The sequence below is a fragment of the Bufo bufo genome, chromosome 3, assembly GCF_905171765.1.
Source record: "Bufo bufo chromosome 3, aBufBuf1.1, whole genome shotgun sequence".
Lineage (NCBI taxonomy): Eukaryota > Metazoa > Chordata > Amphibia > Anura > Bufonidae > Bufo > Bufo bufo.
In genome coordinates, this window is record NC_053391.1 from 30,281,468 (window position 1) to 30,307,153 (window position 25,686).

The 25,686-nt window shown below is 45.8% G+C and overlaps 1 protein-coding gene across 1 annotated transcript in view; it reads left to right on the forward strand.

Annotated features, from left to right (window-relative positions):
• LOC120993597 overlaps positions 1 to 25,686 on the forward strand; it is a 114,013-nt gene that overhangs the window by 43,980 nt on the left and 44,347 nt on the right. The window contains exon 5 of the mRNA XM_040422072.1: positions 24,783 to 25,115. Within this exon, the coding sequence (XP_040278006.1) occupies positions 24,783 to 25,115 (333 nt within the window). The remainder of the gene's footprint in view (positions 1 to 24,782; positions 25,116 to 25,686) is intronic.

Sequence of the window (25,686 nt, forward strand, 5' to 3'; positions counted from 1 at the left end):
TTGTTCTGAATGTAGTCAATCCGCAGTCTCTGAAATGGGTAAGATGACCTTGGCATATGCCTTCCTGGAACTCCCATAGTTCTCCCATCATTATTACAGCATTCACCTAGTGGCAGCATTGTTGAACCCAGGAGTCATCCACCACAGAACCCAATCACACCTTCTCTCTCTCGATTTGCCCATGTTCTAAATCCATCCTCTTTAGGTAGAGTGCCCTCTAAAGGAAGAGTTTATTACCAACTCTCCAGTCCTATTATCACTTCTACCTTTATCCTTTGATGTTTCCTTTCAGCCTCTGTAACCTGTATCTGAAAAAGGAAAACTTTTTGGAAGTCCACTGGCCTTAAGCCATCCTTTATCACACAGATTTCCACTTAGGGTAGACTTCAGGTAATAATGTAACCTATACCTTCTCAGGCAGTATCAGGGCATCAAACATCTTTCATACACTCAGCATTCATTATTGATGGGCTTAGCCATGGATCCAACAAAATCTCTGCTTCACTAGATTAGACCATAATAATGAGTGATACCGAAGGCATACCTGGATGTTAGCAGTCTTACCCTCAGCCATCTTACCAACCTCAGCGAGTGTCTTTAGCTCTGTCTCCTGCACTACCATTGCTGGACGGAGTGGTTCTTTCTTGACAACATCAGATTAAGTAGGAACAGCATATCCTGTCCGAGGTGATCCATCTTCCAGGAACCTGAAATGATCTACCAGAAACTCAAAAATGTGGTTATTAATTGGATGGAGACATTAAATTTGAATTTTTATATTTTTATTTACAGAGGTGGGAAAGTATTTGTATTTACTACTCCCAGCCTCCCCCCTTCCAGATGCAGCAGAGTGATCGGATCTAATTTTGCACACCCTTAAGACGGTGATTAATTGGTGAGAGGAGTAGGAATTGCATTACTAGATGCTCCTACACATGTGATACTACCCTCAGTCATGAGAGATTATGGAACATGTTTGCTATGAGGCAATGTAATTAGATCCTAAGGACTGTATAGAATAACAGGGATCCAGTATTTGATTCTGGGTTGTTAATTTCCTATGGGTGTTTCATTTGAAGGGGCTGAACATTTGTCTTCCTCCCACAGGCGAGGAAGTGGGCAAGTACATACAAAGTCTTCCTCCCCCCCCTTGTGGGGAGGACTGATAGGCAGCCACGCCCACCTTAGGTCTTTGTTTGATTTAACTTTAACAATATGACATAATAGGGACAAAATTAACTTCTCTCAAGCCTAGCCAACACTAGACCTTTCTAGATGATTCTCAAGATCATACACAAAGGCAGCACTTAGGATCTTCTCATGCATAGATAAGGTAATCTCAAAAATCCAAATCCACCCAACTTTTCTGGAGTCTAGTGAAAACTTTCTCCACACACTCTGTCCTGAGGACAATGTGACTGACTGATGATCTAAACACTTCCTCCCAGACTCACTGATCTTCACTATGCATTAAATCCCCAGCTCTACATTGGACTCAATTTTCCAAATCTCATAAATAATATGAGAAAACTCTCCATATTTTAACTAATTTTCTATAAAGCAGCATAAGTAAGTCCTCTGAATTGGGAATTCTATTCATCATGGCAAAATTGATGTTACTACTGGGTGTAGTATATGTCATACATCATATAATGATGCAGATATCCCTACATTTTCACTCATACCTGAATAAGGACTTAGAATGAGTGCAATCTAGATTGAGTAGACTGGACACTTCCAACTAGCATCATGGGAATATTTCTAGTAGTCATCATAGGGGCAATTACTGCAGGTACATTTTTAACTGATGGGACATACAATTGGGAAGGGTTATTTTCAGCCTAAGGAAAGAGTTTTTGGGGGGTGGGGAAAAGCTAGAGAGAGCAGAAGGCACAGTGGGTGGTGCTGATTAGCACATTCCAGCACCTGGTGTAGAGGAGGGCTGACAGAAAAAGCAATAGGTAGTCTTTGATGGACCACAAGACCCAGGATTACTTAGTTACAACACATGTGGTGGGGGGAAGGGAATGCCGCATGGCCAACTCTCTTTATTCCCTTACCACACCCAAATCCTCCATTTTACTATCAATTACTTTCAACTTTCCATATACACTTTAATTTAATCTATCTCCTACTGCATTTGCAAACTCTAGGGGGAACTTTTACACAAAACTGCATATTTACGGATAATACCGGAAATCGCTGCTACTTAGTATGACAGAATGCTTTCAACTTTTATTTCTAACTGAAACTTTTCCTTTCTTTTCCTCTCATCAACTGAGTCGCCGTTAATATCTCTTTACTCTGTCCTGCAACATTAGAATTTCCCATTATTGTAGTTGCACGAAGATCAAACAATTGCTACTTATCAAACCCGCAAACTTAGATCAAACGGAATCCGATTACTATAAGTAATCGCCACCGAACCCACAAACTTAAGCGCAGTTGCACAAAGATCAAATGATATAATAGTATTGAGCCCACAATCTCTCAAAGTGAAGACCCCTCGTCAATTCACCGGGATACAAAATCTTAATAACTTCCAATTGCCTATGGCAATTGGTATTAACCCTTATCTCCAGATTCTCGTCAGAATCTTGGGCTGGGAAACAATTCTACGTCACAGGATATCCGGCTCAGCTGTCTAACAACTTCCTTTTAGTTCCAGCACGTTCTACCACACAAAGAAGGAATATTTCAATAGGTTCTTTCTAACAGACAGATCAGCTATAATTTGAACCCTTATATCGCGATAACACCAATTCAACTCTTGAGAACCCACAAAAGCGGAAGTTACAGAGGAGATTTGTAAGAAATAAAGCTTTCTTACCTTGCCAGCATGTGATCTCGTCTGATGGTTCCGTTTAAGTCGTTCTCGTGGCGTTTGAATCGGAAGTTACGCAAGCTATCTGCCCCAAGCTCGGCGCCATTTTGTCGTCGCAATTCATGCGACTCTCCTTCTTCTTTGTGTGGTGCCAAATCAATTAGAAGAATAAGTATGTGTACAGCATACTGCTTTATAATGAGACCAGACACTAGGTGGTTTCATGAAAGCATCTTCTCATCCTCTTTGAGCCATGGTAGAAGAGAGCAGGCGAGAGAGCCTTTTATTCTCAGTACATTCACTTAAATAGCAGACATGACATCACAAAAGGGGTGTTCCTTAAGAAGAGACTATTGGCTCCTTAACCTGATAGGAGTGGTTTCAGTATCCCCTCTTCCCCCTCCCTCATTGACCTTCTCATACATATGGTTTGCAGCCATCTAGTGGACAGAAATGTGTACTACAGAATATTCTCATTATATATTCATAAAATCATAAATCCTTCTCTCACACTGTCCAAGAGGGGTATCCCGTTTACAGCCTCAGCCAGAAAGGCGGATTTATACCGCCTACTCATGTCTTCTGCGAGTCCTCAACGTCAGGAGGAAGTCTCGATGGCCACAGTCCAGACCTCGCTCGCTCAGATTCACCTCATACTCAACAATCTTACGTCATCAGTCACGGACATCCAATCCAGACTGGACACGGTCGAGTCCCGGAGTGCCGTTCTCACTCCTCCGGGTCCAGAGTTGGCTATCCCGTCCACATCCGCAGCAGGGTGTACCGGTACGACAGTCTCTGTTCCTAATATCACCCCGGCTCACATTATACCGGCCAACATCAAGAAAGATATTCTGGAAGACAGGGACGTCAACCTGGCTTCCCTGTTGATTGCTACTCTGGATTTCTCTGACAGCAAAATCATCGCGTGCGGTGATATCTCAGTAGTACTCAGGGGCAGTGATCTCAAGCTAAATAGAAAGCTTACCATCCCGGAGTTCCTTTTAGCTTTCAGCCTGTATAGAGATGTGATTTGTTTCGTACGGCCCGACCGCAGGGAGGAATTAGATCTTTATTTGTTTAGGGTAACCGAATTGGGGTACAAATATGGTGGTAGTTCATTTTACGATTATCACTGCTCATTTTCAGCTAAGGCCGCGGCGGCCCTCAGTCAATTTCAATTTCTCACAAACTGGGCTAATATCGACACTGAGATATTTTGCAGACACTTTGCTGGTCTTAGGGCTCCTGCTTGTTCTCTGTGTCAATCCATCTATCACACAGCAGAATGGTGTCAGAAAGCTGCCTCAAGTGCCGATACTAGCCCTCCCGCACAGCCGTCTAGGCACCCTGATCCCCAGTATGCCTCTGGTTTAGTTGACAAGTTAGGAAGGCCCATTCAATATCTCACAGATCTGCAATAATTTCAATTTTTCCTCCTGCAATTATAGTCAGTGTAGGCTATTACATGTTTGTGTGAATTGTTTTAGAGCCCATCCCAAGTCGGTCTGTACATTAAAAGCGGATAAGTCGTATCTGAGTGTCCTCAACGTTGATTGCCTGCTGCACTTCCTACGCAAACACCACGACCCTAGCTTCGTTTAGTTCCTCATGTCAGGATTTAGATCAGGTTTCCACACTGGCCTAATCGCCTTGCCTGAATCGTCTTATGAGTGCAGGAATTTATTGTCAGCGGAACTTCATCCTCAGGCAGCGGATGAATTGATTTCCATCGAGTTGGCTAAGGGATTCCTAATAGGCCCCTTTTCTTCTCCTCCTTTTGGACGGTGGAGAGTTAGCCCTATAGGCGTAGTCACAGGCAAGTTTAGTAACAAAGAAAGGTTGATCATCGATCTATCAGCCCCACATGGTCACTCCACCCCCAGTATTAACTCTCTCATACCCTCCGAAGAAGTCAGTATGAATCCTCCTCCATAGATCAGGCCATCGCCATCATACTGCAGTTAGGACGTAACTCTATTCTGTCAAAAGCTGATATATCTGACGCCTTTAAGCTACTCCCCATCAGTCCAACTCTGTGGCAGTGGCATGGTATAAAGTGGAGAGATCTTTATTACTTTGCCTCTAAACTCACTTTCGGTTCAAAAAGCAGTCCATGGTTGTTTGACAAACTGGCCCAGGCTCTCCACTGGATACTAGTCAACGAGTTCCATTGTAGTTTTGTTATTTATTACTTGGACGACTTTCTGTTATTGGAACACCCCGGGTCCAATCCAAAAGCACTGCGGTCGCTGCTAAACTGTTTTCACCAACTTGACATTCCCGTATCCCCAAAAAAGGTTGAAGGTCCGTCCCCAGTTATTACTTTCCTAGATATCATTCTGGACACTGTAAACATGGTCGCTAAATTACCGGAAGACAAACTGGACAGGATTAGGTTCACCCTCCACAATTTTACGCAGACCAGAACCATTAAAAAAATTTAATTACAGTCTCTTTTAGGCATGTTAAATTTTGCTATGCGAGTCATGCCCCAAGGTAGGCCATTCGTGTCGCGACTACTAGCTCTCCTTCCTTCAGCTCCCTCACAAGACAGCCTCATATGCCTTGACGACCAAATAGTAGCCGATTTAGCCATGTGGGACTATTTTCTTAGTAACTGGAATGGTATTTCTCTCCTCATCCCGGTGGTGTCCAACAGTTCCCCTATAGTTTTCTCTGATGCAGCTCCCAGTTCTGGATTCGCAGCCATTTTTGGCACACATTGGCTAGCGAACATGTGGCCTGACGAGGTCAAGACACTGCCAGGGTTTCTTCAGTCTTCAGCTTCCTGTGAGATTTACCCCTTAGTTGCAGCCGCTCATGTATGGGGTCACGAGTGGACCGGTCACACAGTGTTGTTCATTTCCGATAACGCAGCAGTAATGGATATCCTAAATAACGGGTCATCTAAATCCCCGCAGGTGTTACCATTCCTCAGACGGTTAGTGCTTATTTCATTGCAATACCAGTTTCGCTACATATGCTCACATATATCAGGACAGAAGAATGTCGCAGCTGATGCGCTGTCTAGAGCTAATTTTGGCCTTTTCTCGCAGGTATTTCCCGACGCAGACAACAGCGGAGCCACAGTCCCTCCGTTCCCTTCTCTGGTCTGGATATAAACTCTCACTTAGCTACAGCTCGTTCTCTACTGGCCAAGTCCCTGTCACCCAACACGGCCAGGGCTTATCATACAGGTTGGAGGGCATTTCTTAAATTTTAAGACAAATTTCCCCAAGGCATTCTCGATTTTACCAACTACATCCTGGCCTTCATCGGTTATTGTCACTCTGAGTTGAATTTATCACACTCCACGTCAAGTCTTACTTAGCTGGTGTACAGCATTTCCGAGCCTCCAGTCAACCGCAAGCTCCCTCACTGTTCTCCATTCACGTAGTCAAGGCTACAATCAGGGGGCTTGAAAAATGCAATCCTAACACGCGGCCGGGCCGCCAGTCCATCACCGGGCAAATATTTCGTCAGTTGTCTGACATGTTAGACCATGGCCCTTTTGGAGCCCAACAGAGTCTAGTGATAAAATCAGCCATATACCTGGCTTTCTATGGCTTCCTGAGACCAGGAGAGTTTACCTCAACCCGTAGTAGCCGCAGGTATCTGACTGTCGGGCAACTGAAGACTGACACAGATAATTTCATTCTCTCGCTCACGTGCACCAAAACATCACAGTTAGGCCCTCCTACCCAGATCACATACTACCCAACCACCCACCGCTGGTGCCCTGTTCGAGTGCTACACCAATTGTTAAGTAGTATTGACAGTACATCACCCCAGAGGCCACTATTGCCTTTCAATGCAGCACATCTCACAAGCTCCCAGTTTGTTTCACATATTCGCTCCCTGATGGCCAACCTAGGTTTAGACCCGGCATCTGTCTCTGGCCACTCCTTTCGGATTGGCACCGCTTCCGCAGCATCCAAGAACAGAGTTCCTGCTCACGTCATCAGGAAATTAGGGCGCTGGCACTCCTTCTGTTATTCCAGATACATACCTCACCCGAACATTGAGATGTCTCACGCCTGTCAGAATCTTGTACTGTAAGTGCGGTTTGTAAATAAAGTTTTCTGATGGCATATGCTCTTTTTTGGCCTCCTTCAGTCATCCCTACGACGTTGCGGTTACGGCACAAATCAAACCGTTTAGTTAACTACTAGTTAGGGTCCCGGTCCAGGTGTAGCCCCGACCACAAGTTTTAAGGCCGATTTATTGGCCTGTATTTGTGGGGGGGCTCTGCCCCGCTATTTAGGCTAATTTCCCCCTCCCCTACATCTGCTCAACACACCCACCCTTCCCACCCTCCATTTCATCATCTCACCAGGGGATAGCCTCCTTCAGTCATCCCTACGACGTTGCGGTTACGGCAAAAATCAAACCGTTTAGTTAACTACTAGTTAGGGTCCCGATCCAGGTGTAGCCCCGACCACAAGTAATGTATGTACACAGTGACTCCACCAGTAGAATAGTGAGTGCAGCTCTGGAGTATAATAAAGCAGTGGTCCCCAAACTTTTTTGCACCAAGGACCAGTTTCATGCAAGACAATTTTCCCAGGGACCGGGTGTGGTGGGGGTTCTGGGGCGGGGCTTAGGGGGTGCTGGTCGGCGCTGACTAATTCACACGCATAACAAAACACAAGGTACATATTAAAATATATAACACTATATAACGACTATATAAACTGACTAGGGTCCCTGCTGTACTGGTCTCTGCTGCACTGTACCGTATTTTTCGCCCTATAAGACGCACCGGCCCATAAAATGCACCTATGTTTTAAAGGAGGACAATAATAAAATTATATTTTCCATTACACCTTAGGTCAGACCAGCAATCAGACCCCCAATGTTAATCAGACCTCAGATCAACCCCCGAACCTTCAGCCATCTATCAGCCCCCATGTCAGCCATCAGCCCCCATGTCAGCCATCACCCCCATGTCAGCCAGCAATCAGCCCCCATGTCAGCCATCAACTTCCATGTCAGCCAGCCACCAGCCCCATGTCAGCCAGCAATCAGCCCCCATGTCAGCCAGCCATCAGCACCCCATGTCATCCAGCCATCAGCCCCCCATGTCAGCCAGCCATCAGCCCCAATGTCAACCAGCCATCAGCACCCCATGTCATCCAGCCATCAGCCCCCCATGTCAGCCAGCCATCAGCCCCAATGTCAACCAGCCATCAGCACCCCATGTCATCCAGCCATCAGCCCCCCATGTCAACCAGCCATCAGCCCCTTGATGTCAGCCATCAGCCCCCATGTTAGTTATCAGACCCCATGTCAGACAGCCATCAGACCCCATGTCAAACAGCCATCAGCCCCCATGTCAGAAAGCCATCAGCCCCCCATGTCAGACAGCCATCAGCCCTCATGTCAGCCATCATCCCCCAGCCATCAGCGTAAATAAAAAAATAAAAAACACTTACCTCTCCTGCTCCTGGACGCCACCGCTCCTCACCATCGTGATCCTCCTTATCCTGCTGTCGGCTGTGTATTGCGGGCGTGGCGCACAGTCTGAGGTCACAGTACGCCCTCACATTGTGCGCAGCCCTGCACAGCCGACAGCCAAGCCGAGGACCAGGAACCGGTGATTACAGATCATTCACCGCTTTCTGGTCCTCCGGTACTAATGAAGCGCTTCCATAATGGAAGCACTTCATTAGTACCGTGTTAAAGACGGCCCTGATTGCCGCGGCCCGGCAAACAATCTTCCAGGGCCCGGTCCTGGGCCGCGGCCCGGCGGTTGGGGACCGCTGTAATAAAGGATGTAACTCAGGATCAGTGCAGGATAAGTAACTTACGTACACAGTGACTGCACCAGCAGAATAGTGAGTGCAGCTCTGGAGTATAATACAGGATGTAACTCAGGATCAGTACAGGATAAGTAATGTAATGTATGTACACGGTGACTGCACCAGCAGAATAGTGAGTGCAGCTCTGGAATATAATACAGGATGTAACTCAGGATCAGTACAGGATAAGTAATGTAATGTATGTACACAGTGACTGCACCAGCAGAATAGTGAGTGCAGCACTGGAGTATAATACAGGATGTAACTCAGGATCAGTACAGGATAAGTAATGTAATGTATGTACACAGTGACTGCACCAGCAGAATAGTGAGTGCAGCTCTGGAGTATAATACAGGATGTAACTCAGGATCAGTACAGGATAAGTAATGTAATGTATGTACACAGTGACTGCACCAGCAGAATAGTGAGTGCAGCTCTGCAGTATAATAAAGAATGTATTACTATAGAGACCGGCACTCTAAATCTGAGGTCACGCAGAGGGTCCAAATGTAGCTAATTTTTTAGCATATTTAATATCAATAATACATAAACACACCCCTAAATAAAATAAAAAAAAATACAATAAAATAAGATACACTAGAAGAGGATAAAAGAAGGGGTCCCCCTTGAAAAATGTAGGTATTAGTTCTGTGACATTTACATCACCTATTAGGAAGAAGAATAGAAAAAACTATTTCAATCACTCCAAAGAGTATAAAGAAGGAGCACAATGTTTGGCTGTCTATGTAATTGCCCTATTAGTCCACATCAAATCTGTATAGTCACCATGCGGTATTTATAATATGGCCATCAGTTCAATATAAACCTGTCACGGCAGGTAAGATAAGGGAAGGAAACAGAACACAACAAGGCAAACAAAACAACTGACTAGGCCCCAAATGCTAGAGAACAAAGGGGTCACCTCCTAGCAATCCCTAAAACACTTTCCGTAAGCTGCTATGCCCATGTGCATATCTGGATGGTAGATGTGCACATGCCCACGTACCTAGGACTATAACACACTGAACCAAACCCTCAGCTCTAGAGAAGAGGGAAAGAGACACCCAGCTCCTTCTACAACCGAAGGAGCTAGTGTCACCCTAGGGGCCTAGTAAAAACAGACACAGAAGAAAAAAAGGGAAAAGGACTTATCTTCAGATGTGCTGGAGCAGACGATCCACCAAACTTTCAGAGCTCACACAAGGCAGAACTATAACCCGCAAAGGCTATAGGAAGAGGGAGGAATAAATAGCCTCCCCAATTACGTAAATAACAGCAGCTGGGAGGAGGTTGGATTCTGCTCAAACCCACAACAAAACAAACTGTCAGATCGAGTCACGTGCAGCAATTCTGACAGATCTCCTCAGAACACCCACAGGGCAGGGTGTGACAAAACCACTGCAGGATGGATTCTTAATGTTACTTGTAGAGCAGATGTGATACTACCACAAGGTGGCAGCACAGACCAGAACTGGGCACATAGTAAGTCCTGTATCTCAGCCCACTTGGAAAGTGTACACATATAGCCACAAGTTCCATCAATTATCTCCGAATGTTTAACAACTTAGTTCTGGTCAATGATAAATTATGCTCAGTCCCAGTTAATAATGCAGTATCGGTGCTCTGTTCAATGCACTAATTTGATATCCCCAATACTGCCGCCCAGACAGGGAGAAATAATCTCAGCATATATTTTGCAATGGTTCCACTGCTGAGTCCATTTGGCAGATAGAATAAAAGCAGGCCTGTGCTCACCGATGTATGACAGTGGCGTCCCACTGTACATGGTTGCACTGGCCGCTTACCTGTCACGGCGTCCGCCTGGAGCTCCCGCTGTTGGTGAGGGCTGGGTGTTTTGCCTGCAATAGGCGTCCCACGTGTTGCCTCTGATTCGGCGTCCCACGTGTGTGTGTCAGCTCCATGTGTTTTGCTTGTCCGGACTGATCGTTGCCTGGTAATACCATTGGAAGCGCTTCCACTCTTCTCAGAGCGGGGTATAGGGGTGCTGCTGTGTCCCCTCTTTTACACCACATGGTGACTATACAGATTTGATGTGGACTAATAGAGCAATGACATAGACAGCCAAACATTGTGCTCCTTCTTTATTTTCTTTGCAGGGTTTGAAATAGTTTTTCTATTCTTCTCCCTAATAGGTGATGTAAATGTCACAGAACTAATACCTACATTTTTCAGGGGGGGACCCCTTCTTTTATCCTCTTCTAGTGTATCTTATTTTATTGCATTTTTTTGTATTTTATTTAGGGGTGTGTTTATGTATTATTGATATTAAATATGCTAAAAAATTTGCTACATTTGCACCCTCTGCGTGACCTCAGATTTAGAGTGCCGGTCTCTATAGTAATACTTTTTGTACAATTTTTCTGAGTGGGAGGATCAGATGCGACTTAGAGCACCTTACTCCAGTCACTAAACAGGTGAGCCACTACACATTTTTTGATAATAAAGGGTGTAACTCAGGATCAGAACAGGATAAGTAATGTAATGTACAGTACAGACCAAAAGTTTGGACACACCTTCTCATTCAAAGAGTTTTCTTTATTTTCATGACTATGAAAATTGTAGATTCACACTGAAGGCATCAAAACTATGAATTAACACATGTGGAATTATATACATAACAAACAAGTGTGAAACAACTGAAAATATGTCATATTCTAGGTTCTTCAAAGTAGCCACCTTTTGCTTTGATTACTGCTTTGCACACTCTTGGCATTCTCTTGATGAGCTTCAAGAGGTAGTCCCCTGAAATGGTCTTCACTTCACAGGTGTGCCCTGTCAGGTTTAATAAGTGGGATTTCTTGCCTTATAAATGGGGTTGGGACCATCAGTTGCATTGAGGAGAAGTCAGGTGGATACACAGCTGATAGTCCTACTGAATAGACTGTTAGCTACTTTTTTCTTGCCATAATACAAATTCTAAGTAAAGAAAAACGAGTGGCCATCATTACTTTAAGAAATGAAGGTCAGTCAGTCAGCCGAAAAATTGGGAAAACTTTGAAAGTAGGGGCTATTTGACCATGAAGGAGAGTGATGGGGTGCTGCGCCAGATGACCTGGCCTCCACAGTCACCGGACCTGAACCCAATCGAGATGGTTTGGGGTGAGCTGGAGCGCAGAGTGAAGGCAAAAGGGCCAACAAGTGCTAAGCATCTCTGGGAACTCCTTCAAGACTGTTGGAAGACCATTTCAGGGGCTACCTCTTGAAGCTCATCAAGAGAATGCCAAGAGTGTGCAAAGCAGTAATCAAAGCAAAAGGTGGCTACTTTGAAGAACCTAGAATATGACATATTTTCAGTTGTTTCACACTTGTTTGTTATGTATATAATTCCACATGTGTTAATTCATAGTTTTGATGCCTTCATAGTCATGAAAATAAAGAAAACTCTTTGAATGAGGAGGTGTGTCCAAACTTTTGGTCTGTACTGTATGTACACAGTGACTGCACCAGCAGAATACTGAGTGCAGCTCTGGAGTATAATACAGGATGTATCTCAGGATCAGTACAGGATAAGTAATGTAATGTATGTACACGGTGACTACACCAGCAGAATAGTGATTGCAGCTCTGGAGTATAATGCAGGATGTAACTCAGGACCAGTACAGGATAAGTAATGGTAATTTATGTACACAGTGACTGCACCAGCAGAATAGTGAGTGCAGCTCTGGAGTATAATACAGGATGTAACTCAGGATCAGTACAGGATAAGTAATGTAATGTATGTACACAGTGACTCCACCAGCAGAATAGTGAGTGCAGCTCTGGAGTATAATACCAGGTATAACTCAGCATCAGTACAGGATAAGTAATGTAATGTATGTACACAGTGACTGCACCAGCAGAATAGTGAGTGCAGATCTGGAGTATAATACCAGGTATAACTCAGCATCAGTACAAGATAACTTAACTGTTTAGATGTGAAGCATTTCTTCTCCTAGAGACTTTTCACATGATCATTTAAAAGATTTCTCTTTCATTACCACAAGCCTCTGCTGTGTAGCCTTCTCCTTGCTAACATCATGAGACAGATCACTGGATGGGAACAATCTTGGTGTCGAGTTGAAAATCACAAGCCCTGTGCTGTCCAACCAAATGATGACTACTTTAAACCAGGGAGGGGGCACTAAGGGGGCATAACTACTGTGTTCGGACAATTAGGAGGCCACTGACGGCTCTTTCAGAGTGACTCCATACATGCGCTGAACTCAGAGCCTCCATATGCGTTACCAAGGATGCCTCCCTGCAGTGCCAGAAGGTCTTCACAGATACCTAGACCTAGCAGAGAGCAAATCTGTGTTCAACCGGACAAATACACTAACGGAAAAGGCGGGGGGGGGAAAAACACCTTGAAAACTTAATTCGATTGATCTGAGATTGAAAAAGTATAAACTACTACTGGTGCTCGGTCAATGATCACACAACCAGGGTGTTGCCCCTGTTACTTTAGGTTCTGCAGCAGGTATATGATGAGGCAGTGTCACATTAATACTGGGTGGCATCCCCCTTTGCTCTGGTATGGTGATGGTCATTCAGATGTTAGATCTCCTCCTGTGGACGTAGTTCAGACAAGGTGGTTGTTGGCTGCTGTACATGGGATCTCTGTCGCCCCGTCCAGTCCCAGACATTTTTGAAGAGGGAGAGATCTGGTGATGGAGCTGGTCAGGGGAGCTTCTAGAGACCCTGACGAGCACATTGTGTAATCTTCTAGAAACACCACAGGGGAGATTTATCAAAACTGATGTAAAGGAAAACTGGCTTAGTTGCCCGTAGCAACCAATCAGAATCCGCGTTTAATTTTTCAGAGCTCCTTTGGAAAATCAAAGTTGGAATCTAATTGCTTGCTATGGGCAACTAATTCAGTTTTCCTTTACACCGGTTTTAATAAATCTCATCCCTCATCTCCTGAGTCAAAAAAGGCAGCAAAACTGGTCCCTGGACTGAAGGCTGGTCAATGTTCCCTCCACGAGTACTGCATTGGAACAGCCATCGTAGCCAGCGATGGACTGGCCATCGGGAGTACCGGGAGAATCCCGGTGGGCCGATCGAATTATGGGCCGGCCAGGGCCGCCATCAGGGGGCCCTGGCCGCACGACCCCCCTGCACGCACAGTACACTCAGCTGCGGCATCACTACCAGACGGGGGCGGGGCGGTTATCAGCGAGGCCCTGATAGACTGAAGAGAGATGTTAGCCCCGCCCCCGGCTCAGCTGAATAGATGGATGTGAGCCCCGCCTCCTGCTTCGCCCTCCAGCGCAGCTGAATGAATGTGAGCCCCTCCCCTCCTGGTGCTCCGCCCCCGGCTCGCCTGAATAAATGGATATGAGCCCCGCCCCTACTGCTGCTCCGCCCCCCGTTTAGCAGAATGGATGGATGTGAGCCCCGCCCCTCTATTTGCTCCGCTGAATGGATGTATGTGAGCCCCACCCCTTTATTTGCTCCGCCCCCGGTGGGCCGGTCAGTGGGCCGGTCTGGCTGAAGTCCAGGGCCACTTTATTGTCCCAGTCCATCCCTGATCGTAGCTAATGGTACCCGGCACCATGACACCTGGTGTTGTCCTGTGCGTCTCCACACTATGCATGATGACAGTAGACGCTCTACAGACCTCCATGAACCCTAATGTGGTCATCAATGGCAAACAATAATGTTCAGTGATGAAAGCAGGTTCTGCCTTGGTTCTAATGATGGTCTCATCAGAGTTCACTGAGGGCTGGAGAATGTCATGGTTTGACTCTCTCGGGGACAATGGCCACACCCATCTGGCAGCCAAGCTCTTGAACTAATCTCTGCTTACCTCATTTGCATAGCCAATCAGAGGGGGTTTTACAATTTACCAATTGAAAGAGGTGTTCCAACTGTCATTATAAATTTATGTGATGCATTCAATAAAGTTTCTGTCAGTTTGAACTCACATACAGCCTGACTGGTGTTAGTTCTGTGAGAATTAAAACGACACGAGCGGTCGTTTGAGGCCGGATCATCAACGGCGGAACCAGCAGATATTGTGGTCACATTAGGGAGTGCCGTGAGAGCAGAATAGAGCGAGCAGGGGCTCGTTACATTGGTGGCAGCGGTGGGATTGGCTCTCCAGTTACTGGGACACTCCAAATCACAACTAGGAATGACCAGCTACGCAGCCTGCAGGAGAGACACGCTGAAAGAGTTACTTGAGAGCCGAGGAGACAAAGAACAAGGCCACCTTGATCAGAGTTAGCTGAGATGGATCAGAGGGATGGTGATGCTGGACCTCGGTCCGTGGAAGCCTTGTTTCAGCAACGAGTTAGAGAACGGTTGGCATTATATGGTGCCAACCCATCTGAGACCGCCATACAGAATGCCATCAGAGACATCCAGCGGCAGGATGAGCGGCAAGAGAAAGAACTAGAGCGACAAGAGAGAGAATTGGAGCGACAACATGAGTGGAGAATGGCGGAAATACGGTGATCAGAGACAGCACCTAGAGATACAGCACCTGTCCGTAAGTTGCCCTTTCGCGCATTCAAATTATTTGCAGCGGAACCTCAAGGGCTGGTTCCAGGGAAGCCATGCTCATACCATAGAGGACATCACCCAGCTAGTTCTCTTAGAGCAGTTCTTTGACCACACCCCTCCGATAGTACGGGATTGGGTGCGAGATAAGCGGCCACAGACGGTACAGCAAGCAGCTACTTTGGCCGATGAATATCTGGACTCTCGGAGATCCATTGGAGGCCAGCGCTATCCACTACCGCGGCCCAGTGTACCGACCTCGAGCCCAACTCCAGTATCTCAGTGGGCTGCCTCTAGACCCTTAGCCCAATCAAAATCTTCTACCGGGCCTAAGTGCTATACATGTAATCAAACGGGTCATCTGCAGCGTTATTGCCCTAATCGATCCCCGAGGTACAAAGAGACTGCCCAGTTATCCAAGTCGGCGAATTATTGCCTCCAGAACGAGGCCAACCCGCTAGATGTTCAGGAAGAGTTTGGTGAGCTGTTCGAGGCGGATCCCGTCCAGGCCGCTGCTGAAGATAATCGGCAGCACCATCGTCAGGCGGTATGGGTTAATGGGCAGCCGGCCCAGGGACTTCGTGATTCCGGGGCTACGATTACCCTTATTCAGCCTCACATGGTTCCTCAGTCGGCCCGAACCGGCCAGACTGTGGCAGTCAGGGTAGCAGGGGGCAAGGTGCTGCGCTTATCCACCGCCAGAGTTCACCAGGATTGGGGCTCAGGGAAGCGACAAGTGAGAGTAGGGATACTCCGTGAGTTACCCGCAGAAGTACTTTTGGGGAACGACTTGGGGCATTTGACTTCTTCATTTGCACCAGAGACCGCCATGGCCGTGACCACCCGACAACAAAGCCACCTACAAGGCAACTCCACTCCTATGGGGACCCAGGTAAGACCAAATCCTCCCACGTTACCCCGACTTGACAACCCCATGTCCTGGGATTCTCCTTCCGACATTAGGCAAGAAACCCGGAGAGACCCTACTTTAGCGTGCTATCGGGACAGGGCGGGCAAGGATCCAGGGGGGTTAGGGGAAGACAGAATAGAGTGGGAGGGAGGGCTTCTTTATCGTTACACTGAAGGGGTGGGCAACGGGAAACGCGAGGGCCCCCACAAACAGCTAGTCGTACCCCAGAAGTACAGACAGGAGCTATTGAGGCTGGCTCACGACATCCCCTTGGCCGGACATTTAGGGATAGCTAAGACCCGGAGTCGGTTGTCTCGTGCTTTCTTCTGGCCTAGGTTACATGCAGAGGTACGAGAATACTGCCGGACCTGTGAGACTTGCCAGAGAGTAGGAAAGGCGGGGGATCATCCAAAAGCCTCTCTGCACCCCATGCCGATAATTAGGGAACCCTTTAGCCGGATAGCAGTAGACATTATTGGCCCACTGGCCCGCCCCAGTGCTACTGGGAAGAAGTATATTCTTACAGTGGTGGATTACGCCACCCGCTACCCGGAAGCTATTCCCATATCCAATATCCAGGCTGACACGGTAGCTGATGCCTTACTGCGGGTGTTTACTAGGGTAGGATTTCCCCAGGAGATATTGTCTGATCAAGGAAATCAGTTCACCGCTGAGCTGACCCAGCAGCTCTGGCGCCTCTGTGGTATTAAAACCCTCCGGAGTGCACCCTACCACCCCCAAACGAACGAGCTGTGCGAGAGATTTAACGGGACCCTAAAACAGCTACTTCGGGCCTTCGTGGAGAGTAGGAAGGATTGGGAAAAATATCTTCCCCACCTACTGTTCGCATACAGGGAGGTACCTCAAGAGTCCACAGGGTTTTCACCATTTGAGCTGTTGTATGGGCGAAGGGTTAGGGGACCCTTAGACTTAGTGAGGGCCCAGTGGGAAGGGGGAGAGGATCCTGAAGGCCTCCCCATCCTTAGTTACGTCTTGGAACTCAGGGATTGACTGCGGGAACTTACCGAGCTAGTCCATGAGAATATGCAATCAGCCCAGAGTCAGCAGAAGGTTTGGTATGATCGATCTGCTCGGAATCGCACTTTTTGTGTCGGACAGAAGGTCCTAGTACTAAAACCCTTGAAGCAAAATAAATTACAGGCCTCCTGGCAGGGCCCCTATCAGGTGGTAAAACAGCTGTGCGACACCACCTACGTGGTCGCCAGCTGTGCAGACACAAAAATTAAGAGGACATTCCACATCAATATGATGGAGGCCTATCACGAGAGGGCTGAGGCAGTAGCCGCCATATGCGCTCCTGCCACCGGGGACTCTGAATACCTGCCGATGCTGGAGCTTCCTGCAATCAGTAATCATTCTGGGGGGGAGGAAGATGTTCATTTAGGAGATGGGTTAGGACCCCAGGAACAAGAACAGGTCAGGGAATTACTCCAGGACCGGAAAGAGATGTTCTCAACACTCCCTGGATACACTCACTTGGCAGTGCACAAGGTGGAGACCCTCGGGCAGAAGCCCCTGAGACAATCAGCCTATAGGATTCCTGGAGCTGTGCAAGAAGGGATGAGAGCAGAGATTAGGGAGATGCTTGAGTTAGGGGTGATCGAACCATCAGCAAGCCCCTGGGCTTCCCCTGTAGTATTAGTCCCAAAACGGGATGGCATGACCCGATTTTGTGTGGACTATAGGCGACTGAATGACTGTACTGTGACAGATGCCTACCCCATGCCCCGAGTGGACGAATTGTTGGACAAAATAGCTCAAGGACATTATCTGACGACTATTGACCTGTGTAAGGGTTACTGGCAGATTCCCCTGGAGGCGGCCGCCATTCCAAAGTCGGCCTTCATCACCCCCCTTTGGCCTTTACCAGTTCCGGGTAATGCCATTAGGGATGAAAAATGCTCCGGCTACCTTCCAACGAATGATAGATCAACTCCTCGGTGGTCTGCAGGATTTTGCATGCGTATATCTTGATGACATCGCAATCTATAGCCAGACAGGGGAGGAGCATCTCAGACACCTGGGCATAGTGCTAGACAGAATCAGAGTTGCAGGCCTGACCCTGAAGCCAGACAAGTGTAATATCGGGATGTCTGAGGTACAATATTTGGGACATAGAGTGGGATGTGGGAAGCAGAGGCCGGAGCTTGCAAAAATCGAGGCCATCCTAAACTGGCCGGTTCCCAGAACCAAGGCCCAGGTACTTGCATTTTTAGGGACAGCCGCGTACTACAGAAAGTTTGTACCTCACTATAGTGACATAGCCAAACCACTGACGGACCTGACCAAAAAGAATCTCCCTAGACAGGTCCTGTGGTCCCCGGAGTGCGAAACAGCATTTCAACAGTTGAAAACCACCCTAACACAAGCTCCCATACTGACGGCACCCGATCCTAACAAACGCTTTGTCGTACATACAGACGCCTCCATGTTCGGACTGGGAGCCGTACTAAGTCAAGTTGGCGACGATGGGAAGGAGCACCCGGTGGCGTATCTTAGCCGCAAGTTGTTACCCCGTGAAGTTGGATATGCTGCCGTGGAAAAAGAATGTTTGGCTTTAGTCTGGGCTTTAAAGAAATTGCAGCCCTACGTCTATGGACGCTCTTTTACCGTCATGACGGACCACAATCCCTTGATATGGCTAAACCGGGTGGCGGGAGAGAATGGCCGATTACTAAGGTGGAGCCTGGCTTTGCAACCCTACAATTTCACCATACAATATCGGCCAGGGCCTCAAAACGGGAATGCGGATGGATTGTCACGGCAAACGGACCTGGAATCTTAAGACTACTTTTCCAACATCCTCGAGTTGACCCGGTGAGGGTCCCACTGTGGCTGTTGGACTGTTTCCCGGGAGGGGGGGTAATGTCATGGTTTGACTCTCTCTGTGACAATGGCCACACCCATCTGCCTCCCAGCCAAGCTCTTGAACTAATCTCTGCTTACCCCATTTGCATAGCCAATCAGAGGGGGTTTTACAATTTACCAATTGAAAGAGGTGTTCCAACTGTCATTATAAATTTATGTGATGCATTCAATAAAGTTTCTGTCAGATTGAACTCACATACAGCCTGACTGGTGTTAGTTCTGTGAGAATTAAAACGACACGAGCGGTCGTTTGAGGCCGGATCATCAACGGCGGAACCAGCAGATATTGTGGTCACATCAGGGAGTGCCGTGAGAGCAGAATAGAGCGAGCAGGGGCTCGTTACAGAGAGTATCTACTACCATCATGCATGGGGTGGGGACAGACAGGACAACAGCAGGGGTCAAGGTGTGGGGTACCATTAGCTCCCATGGCCGTTCCCATCTGGTGTTCCTGGAGGGAACATTGACCAGCCTTCGGTATGTCCAGGACATTGTGGAACCAGTTGTGCTGCCTTTTTTGAGCAGTGATGATCCAACAAGGTGACAACAAACCGCCCCTTCTGCTGAGCTCCGCACACGTTTTAAAAAGTCTCAGCAGCATAAGGGAAAAAGAAAGATAAAAATGGCTTTTGCACCAAATTTTGTGAATTTTTTTTACACCAAGAACCTAGAGGAAAACCACAAAAGTATTTTAGAAAGCGTTTCATTTTTGCAGCAATGAAGACATTATAAATATATATAACTTTTTAAAAGATAAAGTATTATTTTATAAAAATAAAAAAAAACAACGGTTAAGCATAACAATACAATACAGCAGACAGAGCTCACTGTTCTTTTGTGAAGCTAAAGGGTTAAAAAAAATCTGTGTCCAAAGGTGAAAGTGAAACTGTGAAGTCATTTTCCCGCCAAGAACCATGAAGCCAAGACAGATGTCTGTACTTTCTACAGTCGCTGCCATTCTCTGCGCGCTCTCTCCTGTATATGTGGGTGAGTACTGTACAATGCGGGCGAGAGTTAGGCCAGCGCCCCCCGACTATGTAGAAGAGGAGCTCAGGGGCATGCCACCATGGCAAAGAAGGACTACAAGTAGCAGCACACTGCTGTATGCAGACACGTGCATATGAACGCATCAGGCCCATCTACATACGACAAGCTGGCTTCTATCAGACGGGTGCAAGTACCGTACAGTCGTGTGTTCACCGCAGGATGGGCATGCATTAACCCTTTCCCTACCCTAGACCAGTGCTCCTCAGCTCCAGTCCTAAGGTTCCACCTGTCATGTTTTCAGGATTTCCTGAGTATTGAGGAGGTGACATAATTAGTGTCTGTGCATCAGGACGTCCCACAGGTCTTCATTCTGTGGGATCTTCTCAAATCATGACCAGCAGGTGGGTCCTGAGGACTGGAGTTGAGGAGCACTGCCCCAGCTTCTCCTCCTCCTTCACTTCCCTGCAGACGGGGCTGGATTCAAAACAGAAAATCTGTGTGTGTTTCTGGGTGTTTCTGCACCAAATTTAATGTGGATTTTCTGATAACTGATATTATTATACACTGATATTATTATACACTGATATTATTATACACTGATATTATTATACACTGGTTCTATTATACACTGTACTATACACTGATATTATTATACACCAATATTATTATACACTGTACTATACACTGGTGTTATTATACACCGATACTATTATACACTGATATTATTATACACTGGTACTATTATATACCAGTTCTATTATACACTGTACTATACACTGATACTATTACACACTGGTACATAGAGATGAGCCAATTTAATATTTTGAAATTCGTTCACGCTTCGTTTGCTGGTAAAAGCAGAATTGCATTATGGATTCCGTTACCAGCCTATAATAGTACCAGTGTATAATAATATCAGTGTATAATAGTACCAGTGTTATGTATAATAGTGTCAGTGTATAATAGTACCAGTATATAAAAGTATCAGTCTATAATAGTAGCAGTCTATAATAGTACCAGTGGATAATAATACCAGTGTATAATAGTATAAGTGTATAATAATACCCGTATATAATAGTACTAGTCTATAATAGTACCAGTGGATAATAATATCAGTGTATAATAGTACATAATGCTTATATAATAGCATATAATAGTACCAGTTTATTATATAAATTTCCTAAATCAATGTCTGTTTGTCTGTCCTTTATTGGTATCCAAACCCCTGAACCCAATGGACACCAAATACGGCAGATAAGTACATCAGGGTCTGGGAAGAGTTTTGTAAAGGACTCAGCTCTTTAGGATGTAGTAACCAATAGGAGCTCACAGCTTCACTCACATTCTGACTGCATTCACACAGTCACATGACCCTTATTAGCCAATAGAAACTTACAGGTCCCTCAGTCATATCGTCACTGACATACACACAGTCACATGACCCTTATCAGCCAATAGAAGCTCTCAGGTCCTTCAGTCTTGACATACACACAAATGTCCACCAGGTTTCCATAACAACTCAGCCATTTTCTTTCACTGTTAGGCTAAATGCACATGATCTGGATTGCGTGTGGATTTTCCTGCTGGATTTGCGTGCGGAAAATCCGCACCGTAGATCGTGCACATTGTATTCTATGAAAATGTAAAATTCTCATGTACACGATGCAGATTTTAAAATCCGCAGCATGTCAATTCATTTTATCTTTCCTGACTGGATTTTCTCCATTGACTTCAATGGGGAGAGTAAAATCCGCATGTGGATTGTCCTCACAGATTTCCCTGTGAATACCTCCGAACGTTGGCATTTACCCTTACAGGTCACTGGTGAGGGAGTGGGCACTGTGGAGGTCACAGTTAAAGAGGTGTGGTGCTGTGGAGGTCACAGTTAAAGGGGCGGCGTGCAGTGCAGGTTAATAAAATAAACAGCGCATATCTGCCGGGGTAAATAGGGCTGCTAGCGATTTCCCCATAAAAAACAGGGCATGGATCAGCCTCCCGGGCAGCTTTGGAACAAATCCAATAAACATATAAACAGAACAACACTTCATATTCGGGCAGAGCCGGGTACTTTTTCTAGTAGTACTTAAGGCTCAAATAAGAATACCAGTGTATAATAGTATCAGTGTATAAGGGCTCATGCACACGACCGTATGTATTTTGTGGTCTGCAAAGCAAGGATCCGCAAAAAAATACCCCAAAAAACGGATGACATCTATATTGCATCAGCTTTTTTTGCGGATCCATTGTAACAATGTCTGTCCTTGTCCGCAAAACGGACAAGAATAGGACATGTTCTATTTTTTGCGGAACGGACATGCAGAGTTTTATTGCGGACCCATTGAAGACAATGGTTCTGTATACGGACCTGTAAAAAAAACAACGGAAACAGAAAGAAAATATGGTCGTGTGCATGAGCCCTTATAGTACGAGTGCATAATAATAGCAGTCTGTCGCAGTACATAATTCTCATATAATAGTACCAGCGGTATCCATACACCAGTGCTGTGCACATATAGTACATAGTGCCACAGCGCCCGTGTAATCAGACATTTGCGTCTCGTTTGACTATTTTGAAGTTTTAGACTAATTCTATTTTCTGTGACTTTTTTTCAATCTATTTATGACAGTTTTGAGTGGTAAAGTGAAACTTTTATTTTTTTTATTAAAAGCTGAACTTTCCTGGAGACATGCGACTTTTCTCTGCAAAGATGTGACCAATTTTCATGCGCAAATTAATTGTGATTATAAACTTGTCGTACTGAAAAAACCACCAGAGGTCCGACTAATAACCATACACCAAGGGGGTCATTTATTAATCTGAAATACGCCTAATTAAGGCTACTTTCACACTACCGTTCAGAGCGGGTCCGTCTGATGTCTGCACAGACGGATCCGCTCCTATAATGCAGACTTGGGATCCGTTCAGAACGGATCCGTCTGCATTATATTGTAGAAAAAATTCTAAGTGTGAAAGTAGCTTCAGACGGATCCGTCCAGACTTTACATTGAAAGTCAATGGGGGACGGATCCGTTTGAAGATTGAGCCATATTGTGTCAACTTCAAACAGATCCGTCCCCATTGACTTAATTGTAAGTCTGGACGGATCCGCTGGCCTCCGCACGGCCAGGCGGACACCCGAACGCTGCAAGCTTTTCCCCGTTTACGTCAGGTCTAAAATTGTGGGCATGGCGTGGGCAGGGAAAGGGCCTGCAGGTCGTCTCATTTACCTTTTTCTACGCCTGTTTTAGGCGTAGAAAATGGTCTGAATGTAAGACACCTAGGAAGCCGTCTTACATTTAAAACTGGTGGAAGATCTTCCGAAGTTCTGTAGAGGACGGAGCCTCTACATAATGTCAGTGGATCCACCACCAGCTATAGGGGTTATTAAGACCGGTATCTAAAACGCTGGTTTTAATAAATGTGCCCCCAAGTCTAGCTCATGGAGTGCTTTTAATAAATACTAGGCAAATGGCTAACAGCCAAATCAAATAGGCCAGTCCAGTGTTGGACTGGGGTTCCTGGGGCCACCAGAGGAAATAATTTTTCAGGCGAACCCCTATATCTTCAATAAAATTTTATAAGTTTTAAATCAAAGAAATAGATCATAGTGGCAAGTGATTAGCTCCAAAAGCAACCAATTTTTTTTTGGTTCCTGGATCATTGTGGCCCATTATGGTATCAGACCCTGGGCCCACCGGAGGACCCTATGGTACTCTGGTGGGCCAGCCCGATGCTGCACCAGTCTAGTTTTACTTCTACCAACAGGTGAGCTTTATAAATGTGCCCCATTATGTGTATGGGGGTAGCACGGTAGGAAGTCATGCTAGGACTCCCCTGTTCACATTAGGAAAGGAGTTGAGGCTTCTAATACCGCTAGGAAGACACAATGGTAAATTACACTTTGATTGATCAGAGACACAATAGAGTATTCTGGATCTAAGCGGTCTAACCTGAGACCAGGGACCTCACCTCAACCACACACGAGTCCCACCTTAGACTTGTAGTGTTAAGGAACAGCAGATGACTGTGGCAGGCGCAACACTATGAAGTGCCTTTTGCGTCAGGAGTTTCATGAAATGGGTTTCCATGGTGGAGTAGTTGTACACCAGCTTGAGACCAGTATGCTCAATGTCTAGTGTCTAGTGGAGTTGTGTAAAGCACTTCGCCACTGGAGCAATGAAAACATTTTCTGGAGTGATGAATCTCCTCTGGTTATTTGGTAGCCTGCTGGAGGAATCTGGATTTGATGGATCCCCCAGAAAAAGTAACTTATCGGAATGCCTATGTCTACTGCAATAGGTGGTTGAGGAGGGGTAATGGTCTGGAGCTCGGGGTTTGTCTCCTCATTTACAGTGAAGGGTAATATTAATACTACAGCATATACAATTGTTGCTACCAGCTTTGTGGCATAAGTTTGGAGAAGGTCCATTCCTGTTCCACATTACTGTGTCCCTAGGCATATGGTAAGCTCCATAAAGACATGGTGTTGTAAGAACTTAACCAGCAACACAGAGTTAGGATGAACTGGAATGCTGATTGTAAGGTAGACCATCTTCCCTAACATCAGTGTCTGACTTCACAAATGTTTTTGTTTTGTTTTTTGGCTGAATCTGCAAAGATTTCCACTGAAATGCTCCAAAACCTTGTAGAAAGCATTACGAGTAGACTGAAGGATGTTATAGATGCAAAAATGGTCAACTCTATATTAACACCTATGGTTTTGAAATGGGATGTCCAACAAGCTCAGACTGGTGTGATGGTCAGGGGTCCAAATATTACTGGCCATATAGCTTACATAATACTATATTATTGCAATGTAATGTCACACAGACCTTCACAATGAGTTGTTCTTTTTTTTTTTAGGAATCAAGCCCCAGGTAAACTGCACAGCAAAAAGCGAGGGAGGTGAGGCTCAGCTGACGTGTAAGATCTCATCTCCTATGGATGTTGTACAAGTCACCTGGCAAAAGAGTAGAGGAAGCTCTTTTGAGACTTTGGTAACGCACAGTAAAAGGTTTGGGGTTAAAATTTCCAAACCATATGAAAACCGCCTCTCAGTTCTACAAACCGAAGACCCCGAGACGTCGTCCATCACTTTGTCACAACTAGAAAAAGAGGATGACTCCTGTTATACTGCCATATTCAACATATATCCAGATGGATCTCTGAAGGGAGAGGCTTGTCCACCAAAGCTTCGTAAGTACAAATTATAGACGGGGAAAAAGAGAACTTAAGTGGGCTGTCCCATCTCGCTGTTACTAAGGTGAGATGGGACTATGCACTGACCACCAGATGGCCAGGAAACAAGGGCACAGGCATGAGAGCTACGGAAACAGGGATGCACCACTCCGACCTCTTGTTTCCCAGCCACCTGGTGTTCGGCGCTTAGTGCCATCTCGCCTTAGTAATGGCTACAAAGGACTTATTTTTTGAATACATTCAACATTAGTGCCCTTTGTGTCGCCTTAATGATCGTAAGAATGATCATTCACTCAAGTACTTGTGGATAATTGTAACATGAAAATTAAAGCACCAAGCACCAGTCAACTAGCGCTTGTTAAAGGCAGTTTAAAAAAATATTAAGCTGGAAATAGTCTATGGACATGTCCTAGAACTACATTATGGCCCTACATGTCTCTTGTAATTTGCACAACCCATCATAGACACATTAATAGCTGTGCTGCAATAAACCGTAATGGCTTTTTCTGTGTATTTTACCAAAAATCATAAAATTATGTTTTAAAATTTACGACTTGTCCTGCAAAAA